This window comes from Penicillium chrysogenum, assembly GCF_028827035.1.
Source record: "Penicillium chrysogenum strain IBT 35668 chromosome Unknown utg000004l_segment0_segment0, whole genome shotgun sequence".
Classification (NCBI taxonomy): domain Eukaryota; kingdom Fungi; phylum Ascomycota; class Eurotiomycetes; order Eurotiales; family Aspergillaceae; genus Penicillium; species Penicillium chrysogenum.
In genome coordinates, this window is record NW_026622752.1 from 2,748,722 (window position 1) to 2,763,303 (window position 14,582).

At 49.4% G+C, this 14,582-nt stretch overlaps 7 protein-coding genes across 7 annotated transcripts; 3 read left to right on the top strand and 4 right to left on the bottom strand.

Annotated features, from left to right (window-relative positions):
- Positions 1-1,274: 1,274 nt before the first annotated feature.
- Positions 1,275-2,341, bottom strand: N7489_006984 (uncharacterized protein; the record flags this gene model as incomplete). Its single annotated transcript, XM_056712734.1, has 3 exons — positions 1,275-2,000; positions 2,088-2,213; positions 2,270-2,341. 3 exons carry the CDS (start codon positions 2,339-2,341, stop codon positions 1,275-1,277), a joined length of 924 nt encoding a protein of 307 aa, XP_056566449.1.
- A 789-nt stretch (positions 2,342-3,130) lies between these two features.
- Positions 3,131-4,871, top strand: N7489_006985 (uncharacterized protein; the record flags this gene model as incomplete). The annotated part of the gene is made up of 5 exons (XM_056712735.1): positions 3,131-3,511; positions 3,648-3,755; positions 3,807-4,454; positions 4,514-4,644; positions 4,691-4,871. The coding sequence occupies 5 exons, from the start codon at positions 3,131-3,133 to the stop codon at positions 4,869-4,871; spliced, it is 1,449 nt and encodes a 482-aa protein (XP_056566450.1).
- A 1,776-nt stretch (positions 4,872-6,647) lies between these two features.
- N7489_006986 (PIG-Y family protein) lies at positions 6,648-7,814 on the top strand (the record flags this gene model as incomplete). Its single annotated transcript, XM_056712736.1, has 1 exon — positions 6,648-7,814. The coding sequence occupies one exon, from the start codon at positions 6,648-6,650 to the stop codon at positions 7,812-7,814; it is 1,167 nt and encodes a 388-aa protein (XP_056566451.1).
- Positions 7,815-8,151: 337 nt separating this feature from the next.
- N7489_006987 (acyl-CoA thioesterase) lies at positions 8,152-9,316 on the bottom strand (the record flags this gene model as incomplete). Its single annotated transcript, XM_056712737.1, has 2 exons — positions 8,152-9,003; positions 9,059-9,316. The coding sequence occupies 2 exons, from the start codon at positions 9,314-9,316 to the stop codon at positions 8,152-8,154; spliced, it is 1,110 nt and encodes a 369-aa protein (XP_056566452.1).
- A 924-nt stretch (positions 9,317-10,240) lies between these two features.
- Positions 10,241-10,792, bottom strand: N7489_006988 (mitochondrial 37S ribosomal protein bS6m; the record flags this gene model as incomplete). Its single annotated transcript, XM_056712738.1, has 3 exons — positions 10,735-10,792; positions 10,626-10,657; positions 10,241-10,550 (listed from the first exon to the last, which is right to left on the bottom strand). The coding sequence occupies exons 1-3, from the start codon at positions 10,756-10,758 to the stop codon at positions 10,241-10,243; spliced, it is 366 nt and encodes a 121-aa protein (XP_056566453.1). The 5' UTR covers positions 10,759-10,792.
- Positions 10,793-10,996: 204 nt separating this feature from the next.
- Positions 10,997-11,784, top strand: N7489_006989 (glycine decarboxylase subunit H; the record flags this gene model as incomplete). The annotated part of the gene is made up of 3 exons (XM_056712739.1): positions 10,997-11,132; positions 11,277-11,339; positions 11,471-11,784. 3 exons carry the CDS (start codon positions 10,997-10,999, stop codon positions 11,782-11,784), a joined length of 513 nt encoding a protein of 170 aa, XP_056566454.1.
- A 364-nt stretch (positions 11,785-12,148) lies between these two features.
- Positions 12,149-14,575, bottom strand: dscA (ubiquitin-protein ligase dscA; the record flags this gene model as incomplete). Its single annotated transcript, XM_056712740.1, has 1 exon — positions 12,149-14,575. The coding sequence occupies one exon, from the start codon at positions 14,573-14,575 to the stop codon at positions 12,149-12,151; it is 2,427 nt and encodes an 808-aa protein (XP_056566455.1).
- Between the last annotated feature and the right edge of the window lie 7 nt (positions 14,576-14,582).

Sequence of the window (14,582 nt, forward strand, 5' to 3'; positions counted from 1 at the left end):
AAACGACTTCATGCCTTATGGCATAGGGCAGTGCTAACGCCCAGCTCTTAGATCATCTTGGCCTTTACAAAACTGAGACTAGGTAGGCTTAGATGCGGGGGATTTAATTTGCGCTGCATGGCCTCATTTAATATATTTGGGCGCCTTTATACATGGGCTTTGAAACCGTACAAAATGTGAAATCTAGACCTTGCATTCCTTACATTCCATCTTCTCGTATCTCGATCTTCTTAGGACCTGCATAATCTGTAGTTATAGGGCTATAAGACTGCAATAGCCTCGTTGTAGGGCCTGGTTTTCCAGGTTGACGCGGGTTCACTCGGCTTAGGTGGAATATGAATGGTCGGAAGATAGACCCCGACAAAAGACGGTGATCAGTTCTAGTTCGTCACCATCACCTATGTGCTGTACGTACATATTGAAGGCATATCAAACTATTATACTAAATACTATTAAATACTATTGGCGTGATGACAATTCCATCTCCCTATGACAATGACCTCACCAAGCCCACTTTATGCCTAGACTCTCCACATAAAGCATAAAGTGTTGTACATCGTATAGGGCAGATCTATTCGGGAAGCAAATCCTAGTGCTTTCGTTCTGGGGTGATCGCCCGCTGGACTTGCCTGCCCTGATCCGATCTCAGCCTACGTCACCAGACTTTATAAAACTACAGGACACCTGAACGCACCTACATAGGTATATTATCACTATTATACTTAATAACCTCGGGAGCATCTTATGATCTGTACACATCTATAAATATCTATATAAATGAAATGAAGGTCCAGATAGAAACATCCGATTCAAATGTGACGCTATGACCCTGTCGCACAATGAGCTGTGTTACCACTGGCTTCATGCTTTCGGTGGCAGCTGTCTTGAGCTGATCGGGATTATGTGGTTTCACTGTCTTCTTTAGACGGATTACTTCATTTATTCATTCAAAGGTCAAAAGAAAAAGAAAGAAAAAGACAAAGAAATTTTTTTCTTTGTGAACCATGATTCTTGATCAGATTGGCTAGTAAATACTCCAGCTGTATTCATCATTGCTGTTCCACGGTAGCCAGGAAGAAGCTTGAACCTGACAAAAGATCTGAAGTTCGCAATAACATATGCTTCCAGTCGCAGAATCAGGACATGTGCCACTAGAGCCATGCTTAGTACCACTGACAAATGAGAACGCATGGAAACCATAGGATACTTTTTCCCCCAAACTTCATCCCCGCCTTATCTAGACTATATAGATCCCACTAGTCCCTTCATTTTCATCAGTTGAACCAATTATCGTCCAACTCATTCACATTCATCAGGCTGTCTCCCTCCAGCTGATTGAAGTCCCCACCGTTCTCTCCGAAATTATCAGTGTCCATGAACAAATCGTCGAAGTTTGATTCAGCCGGCCCCATGAAATCCTCCCCAGAGTTACCTTGTAGGAAATTGCTGTCATCCCCCTCTGTCTTCTGTAACTCCATGTCAAATGCACCACCACCAGCAGGGGCATCCGAAGTATTCCCCGGGGGCTGAGTTGCGTTTAACCTGTCCACACCACCAGTAGTGCCGGCAGTTGTGAAATTCGACCCGGATAGGAAAGCTTGATTCCCCATGTCATCATCGTTGAAGTCCAAGCTAAGACCAAAGTCGTTTGTGCCCCCAGTGTCATTGAGGACTGAATCAAAAGTGAGGTCTTCATTGGGTCCGGGGGGTGATTGATCGGGAGCAGCATTGTTGTCACTTTCTTTTTTGACAATTACATCATCGCCCGATTGGGTGTCGGGCTTGATTTCTGCCGGAGCTGATTGGTTCGCAGAGAGAACTTCTTCTGATTTAGGCATAGGTTCGAGCTCCGTATCCATTTCAACTTTCTCAGTCGGGGGAGGTTGAATGACAGGTTCAACTTGGTTCACATCGCTCATTGCCGCATCTTCAATGGGCTGGGGAGCGGCACTGGCTTTGAGAGCCTCATAATCCCTTTCCAAAAAGGCTTTCGCGATGAACTGCACAGCGTCAGAGAAGGGAAAACAAAAACAAAAAAAGAGTCGAAACAAAGATGTTAATCTATTTGAGATCGTTGATTTACTCACAATTTGCTCTGATAGGTTATCCAAAGCATTTTGGAAACTATCATGATACAATGGGATGGATCGTTGCAGGTGAGTTCTTGATGGCACGGAGCCAGACTTGCGAAACAAGCGGCCGGTATCAATAAGCTAGCAGATGTCAGAGGTTCTATGCCAAGAGTTGATGTTCCAGAGCCAGCGCTTACCGTCCGCTCTATTATGCTTGAGAGCTCCGTGAGTGAGTCCGGGTTTGCATAACTAGTTGAGTAGCTGGCCATTATGGAAATAAGGCTATGATAGACAGTTGGAAACAGTTGAAAATGGGTTCCAATCCTCCAAGTTGAAGATATAACAAGTTGGAAGAATGAGAAAGGTAAGAATTTGGGGATGTTGTACGGAAGAGAAGAAGGCGGCTAAACCCTTTGGGGTAAAGTGTCCTCCCCCCCCACCCCTAGCGGTTAAGTTCCTCCCTTTACTTTGCTGTTCTCCAGTTCTTTTTTCTTTCTGTATCCTCACTTCTTCTCTTTTTTTCCCTTTTTCCTTTTTCTCTTTTCTTTCCTGTTTGGATTTCCTCCCCCGTAAAGGGTCTTGCATGCTTTGCTTTTCTTTGAGTGTGATCAGCTTTTTGTTGGGCTTCCTACCTCCCAACGCGCTTTGTATTTCAATCTCCGACCGCAGCTTTATCAGGCCACAGAAACATCTCCCTTATTCTATCGGAGCTTGATCGAAAAAAAAAAAAAGAAACCAAAACCAAGCCACCCAGGTTCCACTTCGGTGTCTCTTTTACTAGCACTGTTTATACCCGGTGCTCTTTGTTTCCCAGCTTAGGGTCTTTCTTATTGGACTTCATCCTAGTCCCCGCGGCCTCCTATACCACATATATTTTCTCGGTCTTATTTGCGATTGTGGCTTTAAGCGACGCTCTGCATTGTCTCAAATTCTGAATTTGACAGATCACCTAACACTGGGCTCTCCCAGTCTGACATTTAACCCCGTCCAACTTCCGCACCGCTCGCTTCCTCTGATCGCCTTTGGGATATATTTGTATCTTTTCAAAAGCAATCATAATGGCTGAAAACGCTCAGGCCTCGACTCCCTCCTCTCTCCCCCAGGCACCCCAGCCCGCTGTCGGTCAAACCCAACAGTACGATGCTCCTCAGGGCAATGGCCAGGGTAACCAGTCCCACATGCCCCCGCCTCCACGCCCTCCTGTGATAATCCCCCAGAATACCAATCCGATTCCCACCGCCATAACCTCTCCCATGTCCGGAGTTGCTATGATGTCCCCCACAAGCGCGGGTGGATATGTCCGCCGAGCAGCTCCTGAACCAAACAAGAGAGCCCTATATGTGGGTGGGCTTGACCCGAGGGTCACTGAGGACATCCTCAAGCAGATATTTGAGACCACTGGCCACGTGGTCAGCGTGAAGATCATCCCCGACAAGAATGTGAGTTCTCCTGACATGTACCCCCCTGCATCTCAGTTCCCCCTGAGTTACTGGTAATGGCCTTTGGGACTATCATCTGTGATATCACTGCTAGCCCTTGGCAAATACTGGTAGCTGACCATTTTACTTACTCCAGGGGCAGTTCACCACCAAGGGCCACAATTACGGCTTCGTTGAGTTCGATGACCCAGGTGCGGCCGAGAGGGCTATGCAAACCCTGAATGGTCGCCGGATCCACCAATCGGTAGGTTTACTTTTGTTCGTGGTACCTCATGGCTGTGTCTAATTGCCTCAGGAAATCCGTGTCAACTGGGCATACCAGTCCAACAGCACCAGCAAGGAGGATACTTCTAACCACTTCCATATTTTCGTCGGCGATTTGAGTAATGAAGTCAACGACGAAGTCCTGACTCAAGCATTCTCTGCTTTCGGGTCGGTATCCGAGGCACGTGTGATGTGGGACATGAAGACTGGTCGCTCCCGTGGATACGGCTTCGTTGCTTTCCGCGATCGCGCCGAGGCAGACAAGGCCCTCAACTCGATGGATGGTGAATGGCTCGGTTCTCGTGCTATCCGCTGCAACTGGGCCAACCAGAAGGGACAGCCTTCAATCTCTCAGCAGCAGGCTCTGGTTGCTATGGGTATGACGCCTACTACTCCTTTCGGACACCACCACTTCCCCACCCACGGCATTCAGAGCTATGATATGGTTGCTCAACAGACTCCCCAGTGGCAGACTACTTGCTACGTGGGCAACCTCACCCCCTACACCACCCAGAATGACTTGGTCCCCCTGTTCCAGAACTTCGGCTATGTCCTTGAAACTCGCCTCCAGGCCGATCGTGGCTTTGCATTCGTGAAGATGGATTCGCATGAAAATGCGGCCTCTGCGATCTGCCAACTGAATGGGTACAACGTCAACGGCCGTCCTCTGAAGTGCAGCGTGAGTTATTGCTACATATAGTTCTGGGATTACGGGCTTATATTTACTGACTATCGCAGTGGGGTAAGGATCGCCCCCTACCGGCCAATTTGACAACTTCTCTCCCCAGCAGGGCAACACCGCTCCCTTCAACGGCAGCCCTGCTGGTTTCTTCCCCAATACGGTGGTCCCGCGAACCCCATGAATCAAGGTGGGCTTGGTATTTATCCTACCTCTCAGCCCTCGCTTACTGGTAGAATAGGTCCTGCCCCTGCTGGTCGAGGCTGGGATCAACCCAACAATTTCAATGGACCTGCTATGGCTGGTCAGGGCTACGCCCAGGCAGGTAATGCCGGGGGCTACGGTCGTGGCCAGCCCATGTCCCCGTCCGGCAACTGGGACCAGTCCAACAACTTCAACGGAGGCTACCAGGCGTAGCTCGGTTTTTGGCAGTCTCCGGTCGGTCTGCTCACATACGACACTTCCGGCATTTGCTCACAGAACTAAGTTTATTTAACGTCCCTTCTGTGTTTCTTTCCATGGCACCCTTCTACAATTCCCCGTCCCCGTTGATATTTTCTTTTACTTAAATTGAGTGGATTTTCAAGCGAGCAAGTTGCTTTTGTCTGAAACGGAATTTGTGTGTTGCGCACCCCATACCCCAAGTCCACGTTGATTCGGTTTTTCTTTTTGCTTCTCTCTCTCTATCTCACCTTGTTTTTCTCTTAAGCGTGCCTTGCAAGTGTTCCTTGGACTTTTGGCTCTGTCACGCCCGCAAATAAAAGCGAATTCCCTACTCTTCACCCGCGTATTTGGACTGCTGCCATCCTGTTCATTTCTTTTCTCTAGCTGTTTTACCATTCGAGTACATGTGTTGCATCAAATTTGCTTCCGTCTTTTCTTAGGCTTGCTTTCTTCATTTGATACTCATTTTCACTCAAAAGATGCTTTTCATGGGTTGCCATGGATTTCTTGGTTGACACATTGGTCTGGGCATTTCTCCCACGAGTATCCGTATATGCTGTGATGAATTTCCTTGGAGCACACGACACCATTGATCTTGTTTTCTAAGTATCTCTGCCTTGCTGGCGTTCTAGCCCAGATACCGATTTGCCTTTTCTCTCTTTCTTTTCACTGTATTATGCCTTCACATTTCTTTAAACTCGTTGCCTATAGCATTTTCTTTGTTTACTTTTCAATATATACTATGTATGATGTACGAACCAGACGGCAGATTGCATGATATTCTCTGTCCATAGGCTCGCAGGTGAAACTGAACATGCTGTGTCATGCTCTGCGGGGCATTTGCAGTTGAATCTCCAAGCTGGTTTCGTGCCAGTTATTATTCAGCGCAGCGTTAATTGATTGGTAAACTACAGCCTTTTCCTCGCTGCATACATATGTACATATGTATGTATGCAGTGTGACAGCGATGCGGCATGTTCCAGATGGACTAGTCAATGTATGTCTTCCCATCTTTTCTTTTTCTTGTTTCTCTGTAAGCAGGTTGGAAGCCAGGGCTGGGGGTCACCTACTGATTATGCAGCTGCATATGGCCCGGGGGATATATATTGACATATGTTATAGGAATTTCATTTTTATGTTCTGCCTTATAACAGGGGATATGGGGTGCAGGATATGTGTATCATAGTAGAAGATGAGATCTCCAACATCATTTCAAACCAAATGGATTCGCTGGTCGAAGTCCTACGTCTCAGTTATTTTGATTAAGCCTAGCTTTCTATATTACCTAGGCAGGGTGCCTTCTTGTTAGTGTAGTTATTAAAGAAGCCGCAGTGCTTTCCAAAAGTTACATATAGTAAAACCTCAGAGGGCCTTTCCCTAAGAAGTGAAGGTACGAACAACTAACTATGTACCTACTTTAGTGACTTAAGGAAAGTGCAATTTAAATTGATATGGGATATTATATGTGGTATACCATACCTGCTGTTTCTGTGTTTTCATGCATTGGAGATATATCCAAGACTATTTGAGTGGTTGCTCGCGTCGCTGATATACAGTTCACAATTAACTTGCATCGTTGGTGCCTGATATTGCAGGCTACTACACCACTCCTTTACAGTCCTGTGCAGGTAACATATCTCCTTGCGAAGCAAAAGCCCCAAGGGGAAAAATCGAAAACGGAACCCGAATTTTATCAATGCAAGAAGATTGACCGAGCTGACGTTCCACCTCCTGGTTCCACTTGCACCAATGGATAACGAGAGGACCGCGGACTTGGCGGTCCACGAACTATCTCCTCGCACGCGATCAGGCAGCGCAAGTAGCGGCCATAAACGAATACTTTCCGGTTCCCTTCTTTCGAGACTTTCCTTCCTTCGCGTGAGCCGGGCAGCGCAAGACCCCCTGGACGGACAACACCCAGGCATGGACCACGATGGCGACGAAGACCACCACTCCGGTATGTCGCAGAGCGCAGGGAAGGGAGGAACTACCAGCAGCCGGGCAATGTCTGCCGCTCTCGCACAACACCGAACGCGTCGCCGACGAGGCTCCCTCCGTAAAACTGCCTTGCTAGGCACTAGGCTCGAATCACGCGACAAAAGAGCCACCGCAAAAGCCGCCGAAGCTCTTGAAGCCCTCCGCGCAGAACCCAGCCGACTCCCCGCCACAAACCTACAAGCGTCTATACAACCAAAAGATCAAGCCCCTTCTGTCAATGGACCTACACAATACTCGCCGCGCGCGAGTGAGGCCTTCGACGACTGCGACGATACCCAGCAGCCGGCCTGGTTCCGGACGGCAAATCCCCAGAAACCCGCCCGACCCTCAATAAATCGCCGACGCCAGGGCCTCGCACAGCACAATCTCCAAGAACAAGCCACCGACGACGAGGACCTAATCTCCTTCCCTCGCCTCCACTCGAATTCAAACCCCACGGCGGCCGGCACGGGCACCAGCCCCCAAATCGGCTCTGCAGCCGGCTTGCACATCTCCCCACCATCCTCCAACCCAGGTTCTTTCTATTCGCTCCAGCCTCAGCCCGAACCGGCATACCTACCCGTCCACCGACACAAATCCTCGCCCCTGGTCACACACCCGGTTGAGATGAAGAGCAGTCCCGATGTGGACGTGGACTACTCCGAGACCGAGTGGTGGGGCTGGATTATACTGGTTGTGACGTGGCTGGTCTTTGTTGTGGGCATTGGGAGCTGCTTCGAGGTTTGGAGCTGGGCTTGGGATGTTGGGGAGACGCCCTATGCGCCGCCTGAGTTAGAGGATGATCCTACTTTGCCGATTGTCGGGTATTATCCTGCACTTATCATTCTCACGGCTGTCATGTCTTGGGTTTGGGTTGTTGTCGCATGGGTTGGTATGAAGTACTTCAAGCATGCTAATATATCCGGGGAAGATATTTGATTTTCTTTTCTTCGTTCAAGCGCATACTGTATTATAATACCCTTTTTTTCGTGAGCGTGACATGGCATTTTTGGCATTTTCCCAATGATTCCACGGGTTTCCGACGTAGGTTGAATGTATTGACAACATTAGATGGTCAATACATGTGGGCTGCGCAAATGTTAGAGCAATATTGCCGCTACTGTGATCTCGGGTTCCGAACATGAGTAGCGAAGAGGTTTAAACATCACTAGCATTATTCCCGGCAAAAGATCTTCTTGTGGGATCTACTTGTCGTGGCCTCATCTGTGTGAGCATCTAGTCTATAAACTATGTATATACGAGGGACCTTGACAAATCACAAATTTGCATCCCCCAACTTCCTCAAGCGCAACATACTATCCTGCAAAGAAGTCGCCAGCAATGTGCCATCAGGGCTCCAAAGATGACTCTCATGCGTCCCCCTGTTCTCCGTAGCCCGAGGCGTCCACCCCTCCTGCACGAACCACTTCATAGGCAACTTATCCACACCAACATCGCTATCACCAATGCTGTCCCAATTGACCATCCGCAGAGCCTCTCCATGCTGATGCACAATAACCGTAAGCGTAAGACTCGCCATCTCAGTCCAGTTTTTGATCCCCAGCGCGCGTGGGATCAAAAGAAGCGAGTTCTTATCACTGGAATACATATGCGCACACGCATACAGATTATCATATTCCCCATTCTCTTCCCTCTCCCGGATCTGTGCCAGACTCGCAGCAGGATCCTCTTCCGGTGATCCTTTGAGCCGATACTGCGTTAGCTGGCGATATCGCTCAGGATGTTGCTTGACATCCTCGGCGCAGTTATAGTCCTTCATATCGGTCTTGCGTACGTCCAGACCGGGAAACTCGGACTCGGAAATGTTTCCCTGTCGCACAGCCTCGATCCACCATTCTGCGTCCACGCTGGGACTGGGGTCCTGGTCTTCTGGCCGTTTTGCCGAGAGAATCGAGTCGAAGCGCGCCTGTGCTGATGCCGGCTGGTGCTGAAAGAGACGCTGTTTCTCGTCACGTTTGAAGGAGCATATGCATGAGAAGCAGATTCTGCCTGCTTGCCGTGCGTCGACCGCTCGTGTGCTGTACATGTATCCATCGCGGATATGTCGCACTGTGTACACGTATGGCGTGTCGAGCAGTCCCCCTAGGATGAAAGTGCCCGTCATATCCTGCCATTAAGTCAGCTTGAGTCTACTTGGGCGCAGTCGATGTATAAAATCTTACGTGAATTACTAGCCCCGGACCGACGGTCTTGGACGCTGCATAGGCTGATTGGGCATAAACATGCCCGCCGAACGAGCGTGTTCCTTGACCGGGGTTGTAAGGTGTTGCTAGAGAGCGGAACCGCTCAATCTTTTCTGGTTTGGCGGAATCGGGGTAGGTGATCAAGGCATCTTCGAGTCGTTGCAGCGACATCAACTCAACAAAGGAATGCGGGGACGTCAGCTCGTCATTGTCCGGGGCCCCGCGTTGCGGAGACATAGCGCAAAGAGGCGAGAGGCGTTTTGGTCTGAGCTCTTTTTCCTCCCGAGAGGTACAAGCTGTGCAAAGCAGTTTTTTGTGTCGACAAGGTTGATTGTTTACGGGGCGATGGTACCTGTCCGATCAACAATACCGGTCCCTGCATCCGATGGTGATCCTCCCTGCGATTGTGGTAGGTGAAGATGGGGTTAATGAGCCGGGCCTCATACAATCTTCCGCTATATAACGGAAACCCTGTAGAATTGTACTGTGGGGAGTAGAGGTGATAAATTCGATATTTGCTAATGGATGTATGGGGATTGGCACGTACCCCGGACTAAGAGACGGGACCGGCCGGTGCCTCGGCTCATTTGACTCATGCTCTACCTAGGTAAGATGCACAATAGAGGTGAATGCTGTGACTGTACTTCCGCAGGTATTTTAAACAAATTAATTGTACCCCTGTATGGATCTATATACATATATATAGAACGCTTAACATCCAAATTCAGTGTTTTGGATTGATCAGGCGCAGGAAATGCATTCCGGTTGAAGCATTTCACTCCCTAGGTTTACATAAATTGAACAATGGTGGCATTTAGAGGGCACAGCATATCGATCTCTATAAATCCAGATAGGGAGATATATGTTTAGCTTTGTTATCAGACTCATGGTCTGTTTGCCACCCCGTTGCCATCTTTATGGAGCACCGAAGAGTGGAGGGCACAGGAACTATAACAAACAGCCACAATATGACTTGTAGATCAAACTGGTATTTTGTACAATATGCGCCGATTGTGCTTATAGGTTCAAGTGGCAGTTCCCAATGCCCGTGCCATAATAATACAAATAAAAAAAAAAAAAAAAAAAGTGCTGAAATCCATGCCACGCTCCTAAATCTGATATGAACAATCAATCAAACTTCCGTCAAAAAAATTGTGTCAATTAGATCTGATCGGTGATGGTGGAAACATTGTTCCACTTGACCTTGCCCTCGATATCCTTGATCTCCTCAAGCTTGTCACCGAGTTTGACCACAGAGAAGTTGATCATACGCGGGTCAAGACCGAGAGTGCGGCGGATAGATGATTGAACAGAGCCGGAGGAGTCGAAGCGCATGATGAAGTGGTGACCTTCGGTGTATCGGGCCTGGTGTTTCGTGGTGACCCTGGGCAGGCGGAAGGCGCCCCAGTTGGTGTAGCCGCGAACGACGCCGCCGGAGCGGATGACTTGGGTGCCAGCATTACGGGCGATTCTGCAAATTATGCATATTAGTATTTGATAGGCTCGGATGATGGAGTCTGCGACGATGGTGTTAATTCAGACGTACTCTCGCACCTCGTTGAGGCTGCCCGGGCGGACCTGTTAGTAGAGTGGTTAGCAAATCCGGGCATGTCTTTTAGGGTCAGTATAACAGTTCCAACCGAACCAAAACATACAATGGCAATCAGCTCGTACAACATGGCATCGAGGGGTGGCGCGAACTAGAGACAAAAATTGAGGCAATGACCATTTGAAGCCAGCAAAATCCGACGAGGTTAGCGCGTTGCTTATCGTAAGTCTTGGCATTTCGTTATCGGGGAAATGCCGTCAATGAAACTCCGCCGGAGAAGCGCATCACCTTCTTTCCCTTCTACTTAAACTCTCCCCTCTTCTCATTTCACCTTCCACGCTTCCAATTCCTTTCCTCCATAGCCCAAAATGTCCTCTGTCGCTCGTGCCATCCGCCCCTTCGCTTCCCGGGTCCTTTCCCAGAAGCCTCTTGCCTCTGCCTGCCAGGTTTCGCCTGCTTTCCGTTTCCCGCGGGGAACCAGGAGCTTCTCCCAGAGCCCTCTCTGTGAGTACCATGAACACCGAATGCTGTCAAATGCCGTCCAGGACGATGTGCAAGACATTTGGACTGGCAATGAAGCATCGCGATCCCTCAAATATGCTCTCTTAAGCTCTATGATGTCACATTTTACTAACGGTGCAACTATAGCCCAGCTGAAGAAGTACACCGAGTCGCACGAATGGATTGAGCTGGCCGACGGCGGCAAGACTGGTTAGTCCACTACTACCCGATCAATTGGTCCCATACACCTGCCTTCGACCCATTGAACCGACTGCCAGGTGTATATGGTCTTGCAGTATACATGATATGGAGCAGCGAGGTAACTAACGCACTCTCTACAGCCAAGATCGGTATCACTGAATACGCCGCCCACTCCTTGGGTGATGTAGTCTTCGTAGAGCTTCCCGAGGTCGACCTCGAGATCGTCGCCGGCGAACCTGTCGGCGCTGTCGAGTCGGTCAAGTCTGCCTCTGATGTCCTCTCCCCTGTCGCCGGCAAGGTTATCAAGGGTAACAGCATCCTCGAGGATAAGGCTAAGACCATCAACGAGAGCCCCGAGGGTGAGGGCTGGATCGCTGAGATTGAGGTCGCTGATGTTGCTGAGCTTGATGCGTTGCTCGATGAGGCTGCCTACAAAGAGACCATCGATGCTTAGGTCTGCAGAGCGTAAAGACTATTTACTGTGATTCGTGCTTTGTGAATGCCTGCCTATGCTAGATGTGGAGAATTCCTTTTTCTTTTAAAGTGTGACGTTATATTGTCATATATGGCCAATGGTGACCGATTTCCTTCAACGAAAGCGTTTAGATTTGCCGATCCGTTTACGGATCGATGTACTATTCAACAAGAGTTCTGTATATGTGAATGGATTGTTCTTTCATTTCATTGTAGAGAAATAATGGCCCATATATCTAGGCGGATATGTATTCACAACTAGATCACCCAAGTCTCAGCGGCGTAATGCAGCAGGTGTGTGTACAGGAGGATGATATCGTGTATGAAGAACATTACAACAGAAGCTATACAGGAGGTATGGATTCACGACAGATCGGACACTGGAGGCGAAGTCTCATCCAGCTTTCCAGACACGCGGTGTGGAAAATATGACGACAAGGAGTGACCATATACAGCCGTCGACTCAATATGCTTGAGGCCCCATCCGTGACGCTACTTCCACCCGAGGCAGAAGAAGGCGGGGAAAGGACAGGCACTTCTATATCCTGCATGCAAATAGCACAGTCGAATATGGCCTTCTTGCGGTCTTTCCGCTGCTTGTCGTCATCTTTGGAGTCACTGACCAGATCGCGCTCATCGCCCCGGAGAGATGCGATTGACAAAACGCCACCACTAGCTTCAAGGTCCTCGTCCGCTCCGGATAAATCGCGCAACATGGGATGATAATCGTATGCGTGCGGCGCCCAGCCACGAGGCACGAAGAAGCGTGGTCCGAGAACGTCCTGGCTGACCAGGACCCAAGCTTGGATCCACACCCATCCAGTCATGATGAATGCGCTTGTGTAGTCAGGGCGGATAAACAACACGTTTCCCCGTGCTGTGAGGAAGTATAGGAATGGGAAGAGCCGGAGAACACTTTGGCCGGCAACAAAGTCCCATCGAAGCGCCTTGCGGCAATTTCGCATCACATTGCGGTAGATTTGTGGAACCCAGAAGGAGAGATAGACGGCTGCCAGGAAGCGCGTGTAGATCGAGCCGAGCCGTCTCGGTAGGAGGAAAGCCCATATTGACAGGATGAGCATGCCAAATAGCGCAAGGTAGAATCGTGCATACATCGTTCCTACGTCGCTGCGTATTTGCCTTGGAGTTGGCGGAGTAGTTCGGGTGGCTGGCGGCGGTGAATCCATCTCATCGTCGGGGGCATCTTGGTCGGGCGGCAAGATGATCGGGGTCGCCCCCGAGTCTCGCACTTCCGGAGCTGTGGCAGGCAAAGGTAAAGTCCCAGGGCGAGTAGTTGGACCCGACGGATTGGGCGAACGATCTTGCTCTCTTCTTTCTGGCTCTTGCACTGCCCATATTTCCATCATGAATTTCATACCAATATAACTCACCGACAGGAACGCCAAAAATGATGCAGTGGTCAGAACCAAGAAAGATACTGCCGCGTATAGTTCCAAAACAATGAATGTTAAAACAAATGCATCGCCGAGCGCCATCAATGCGATGGTATAGAAACTGATCCGACTCCGGGTAGAAGGAGTCGAAGCCTCTTTGATCTGTCGGAGAAGCAATGTGATCTGTGCAACAAAAACACCGGAAACCACAAAAACGAGACGAGCTGCATATTTACTGTACTCTTCCTGCTTGGGCCCAGTCACATATAGCGAATCAGAAGGAGGGAACTCAGGGGTTCCTTTCGTTTGAAGTATGTACCCGCAATCTGGGGAAAATACAACAGCAGACATGACCATAAGAGGAGGATCTGGGATAGGCGCTCCCATAGGATATCTGAGCTCTTGTTCCATACGCTCCAATAACAATCGGTCAGCAGGGGCATCCTCGAGCATAACTGGATGCTGCTGCAAGTAGATGATATGTTCACATTTAGGTGCAGGGAACTCCATTTGCTCTGTTCCTGCTAGAGAGGACCAGGGGAACAGTGTTGGTGGTCGATTTTGCTTCTCCGAGATGGTGTCTGACAGCGACTTGAGAAGAAGCTCATGGGAGAGTTCGTAAGTGTCAGAAGACAGCATGAAATGTGGCAACGAGAAGATGCCGCCAAATTTCTCACTAGACGTAGTCAAAACGATACTTCCGGTGTCTGGGAAGTGTACACCAAACAACGAGATGTACCAGGTACTCCCCCAAAAGTCCTCGCTCTCGACCGTCAAACTGGCTCGCATCTCTCTCAAAAGTCCATCGCCCATCTGAATCTCTTCACCACCTCCCTCTTCAAGATCAAAGTAAAAGGTGCCCCCATTGCCAGTAATATTATGGCTGAATTCATGGGTGAAGTATTCATGTTCTTCGGCGATGGCTGTCGTGTTCAGAGGCTCACGGCGCTGAGCACCTTCAGTTCGCCGAACCCAGTCCCCCCGAAGCTTTCCTGTCGAGTTGCGATATACTGGAAGCAGGATCTTGGTCAAGTTCAACGTAGGCGAGACGGCGGGGTGTTCTAGACCATCCGGGGGTTCTAATCCGGAATTTGAGACCGCTGATTGTAACTGGTGGCGAGCCAGGCCTTTGACCTGCGGGAAAAGGTCCCAAGCATAGCTGTCATTCCCCCTTAAGCCCGAAAAAGGAAGCCATCGATTGGCGGGCGGATCGAAGTCGCCATATTTTGACCCATTCAACAGCCGAAGGACCTGTCGCTCATGATCAAGCTCACGTTGGCGTGCTCGATCTTCATCGATCAATGGCGGTCGAGACTGAGAGCTGAGGAGAAGGTAGAACACCAGCAGGAAGAAGAAAAAGGAGCCGCGGTTATCCATCTATGTC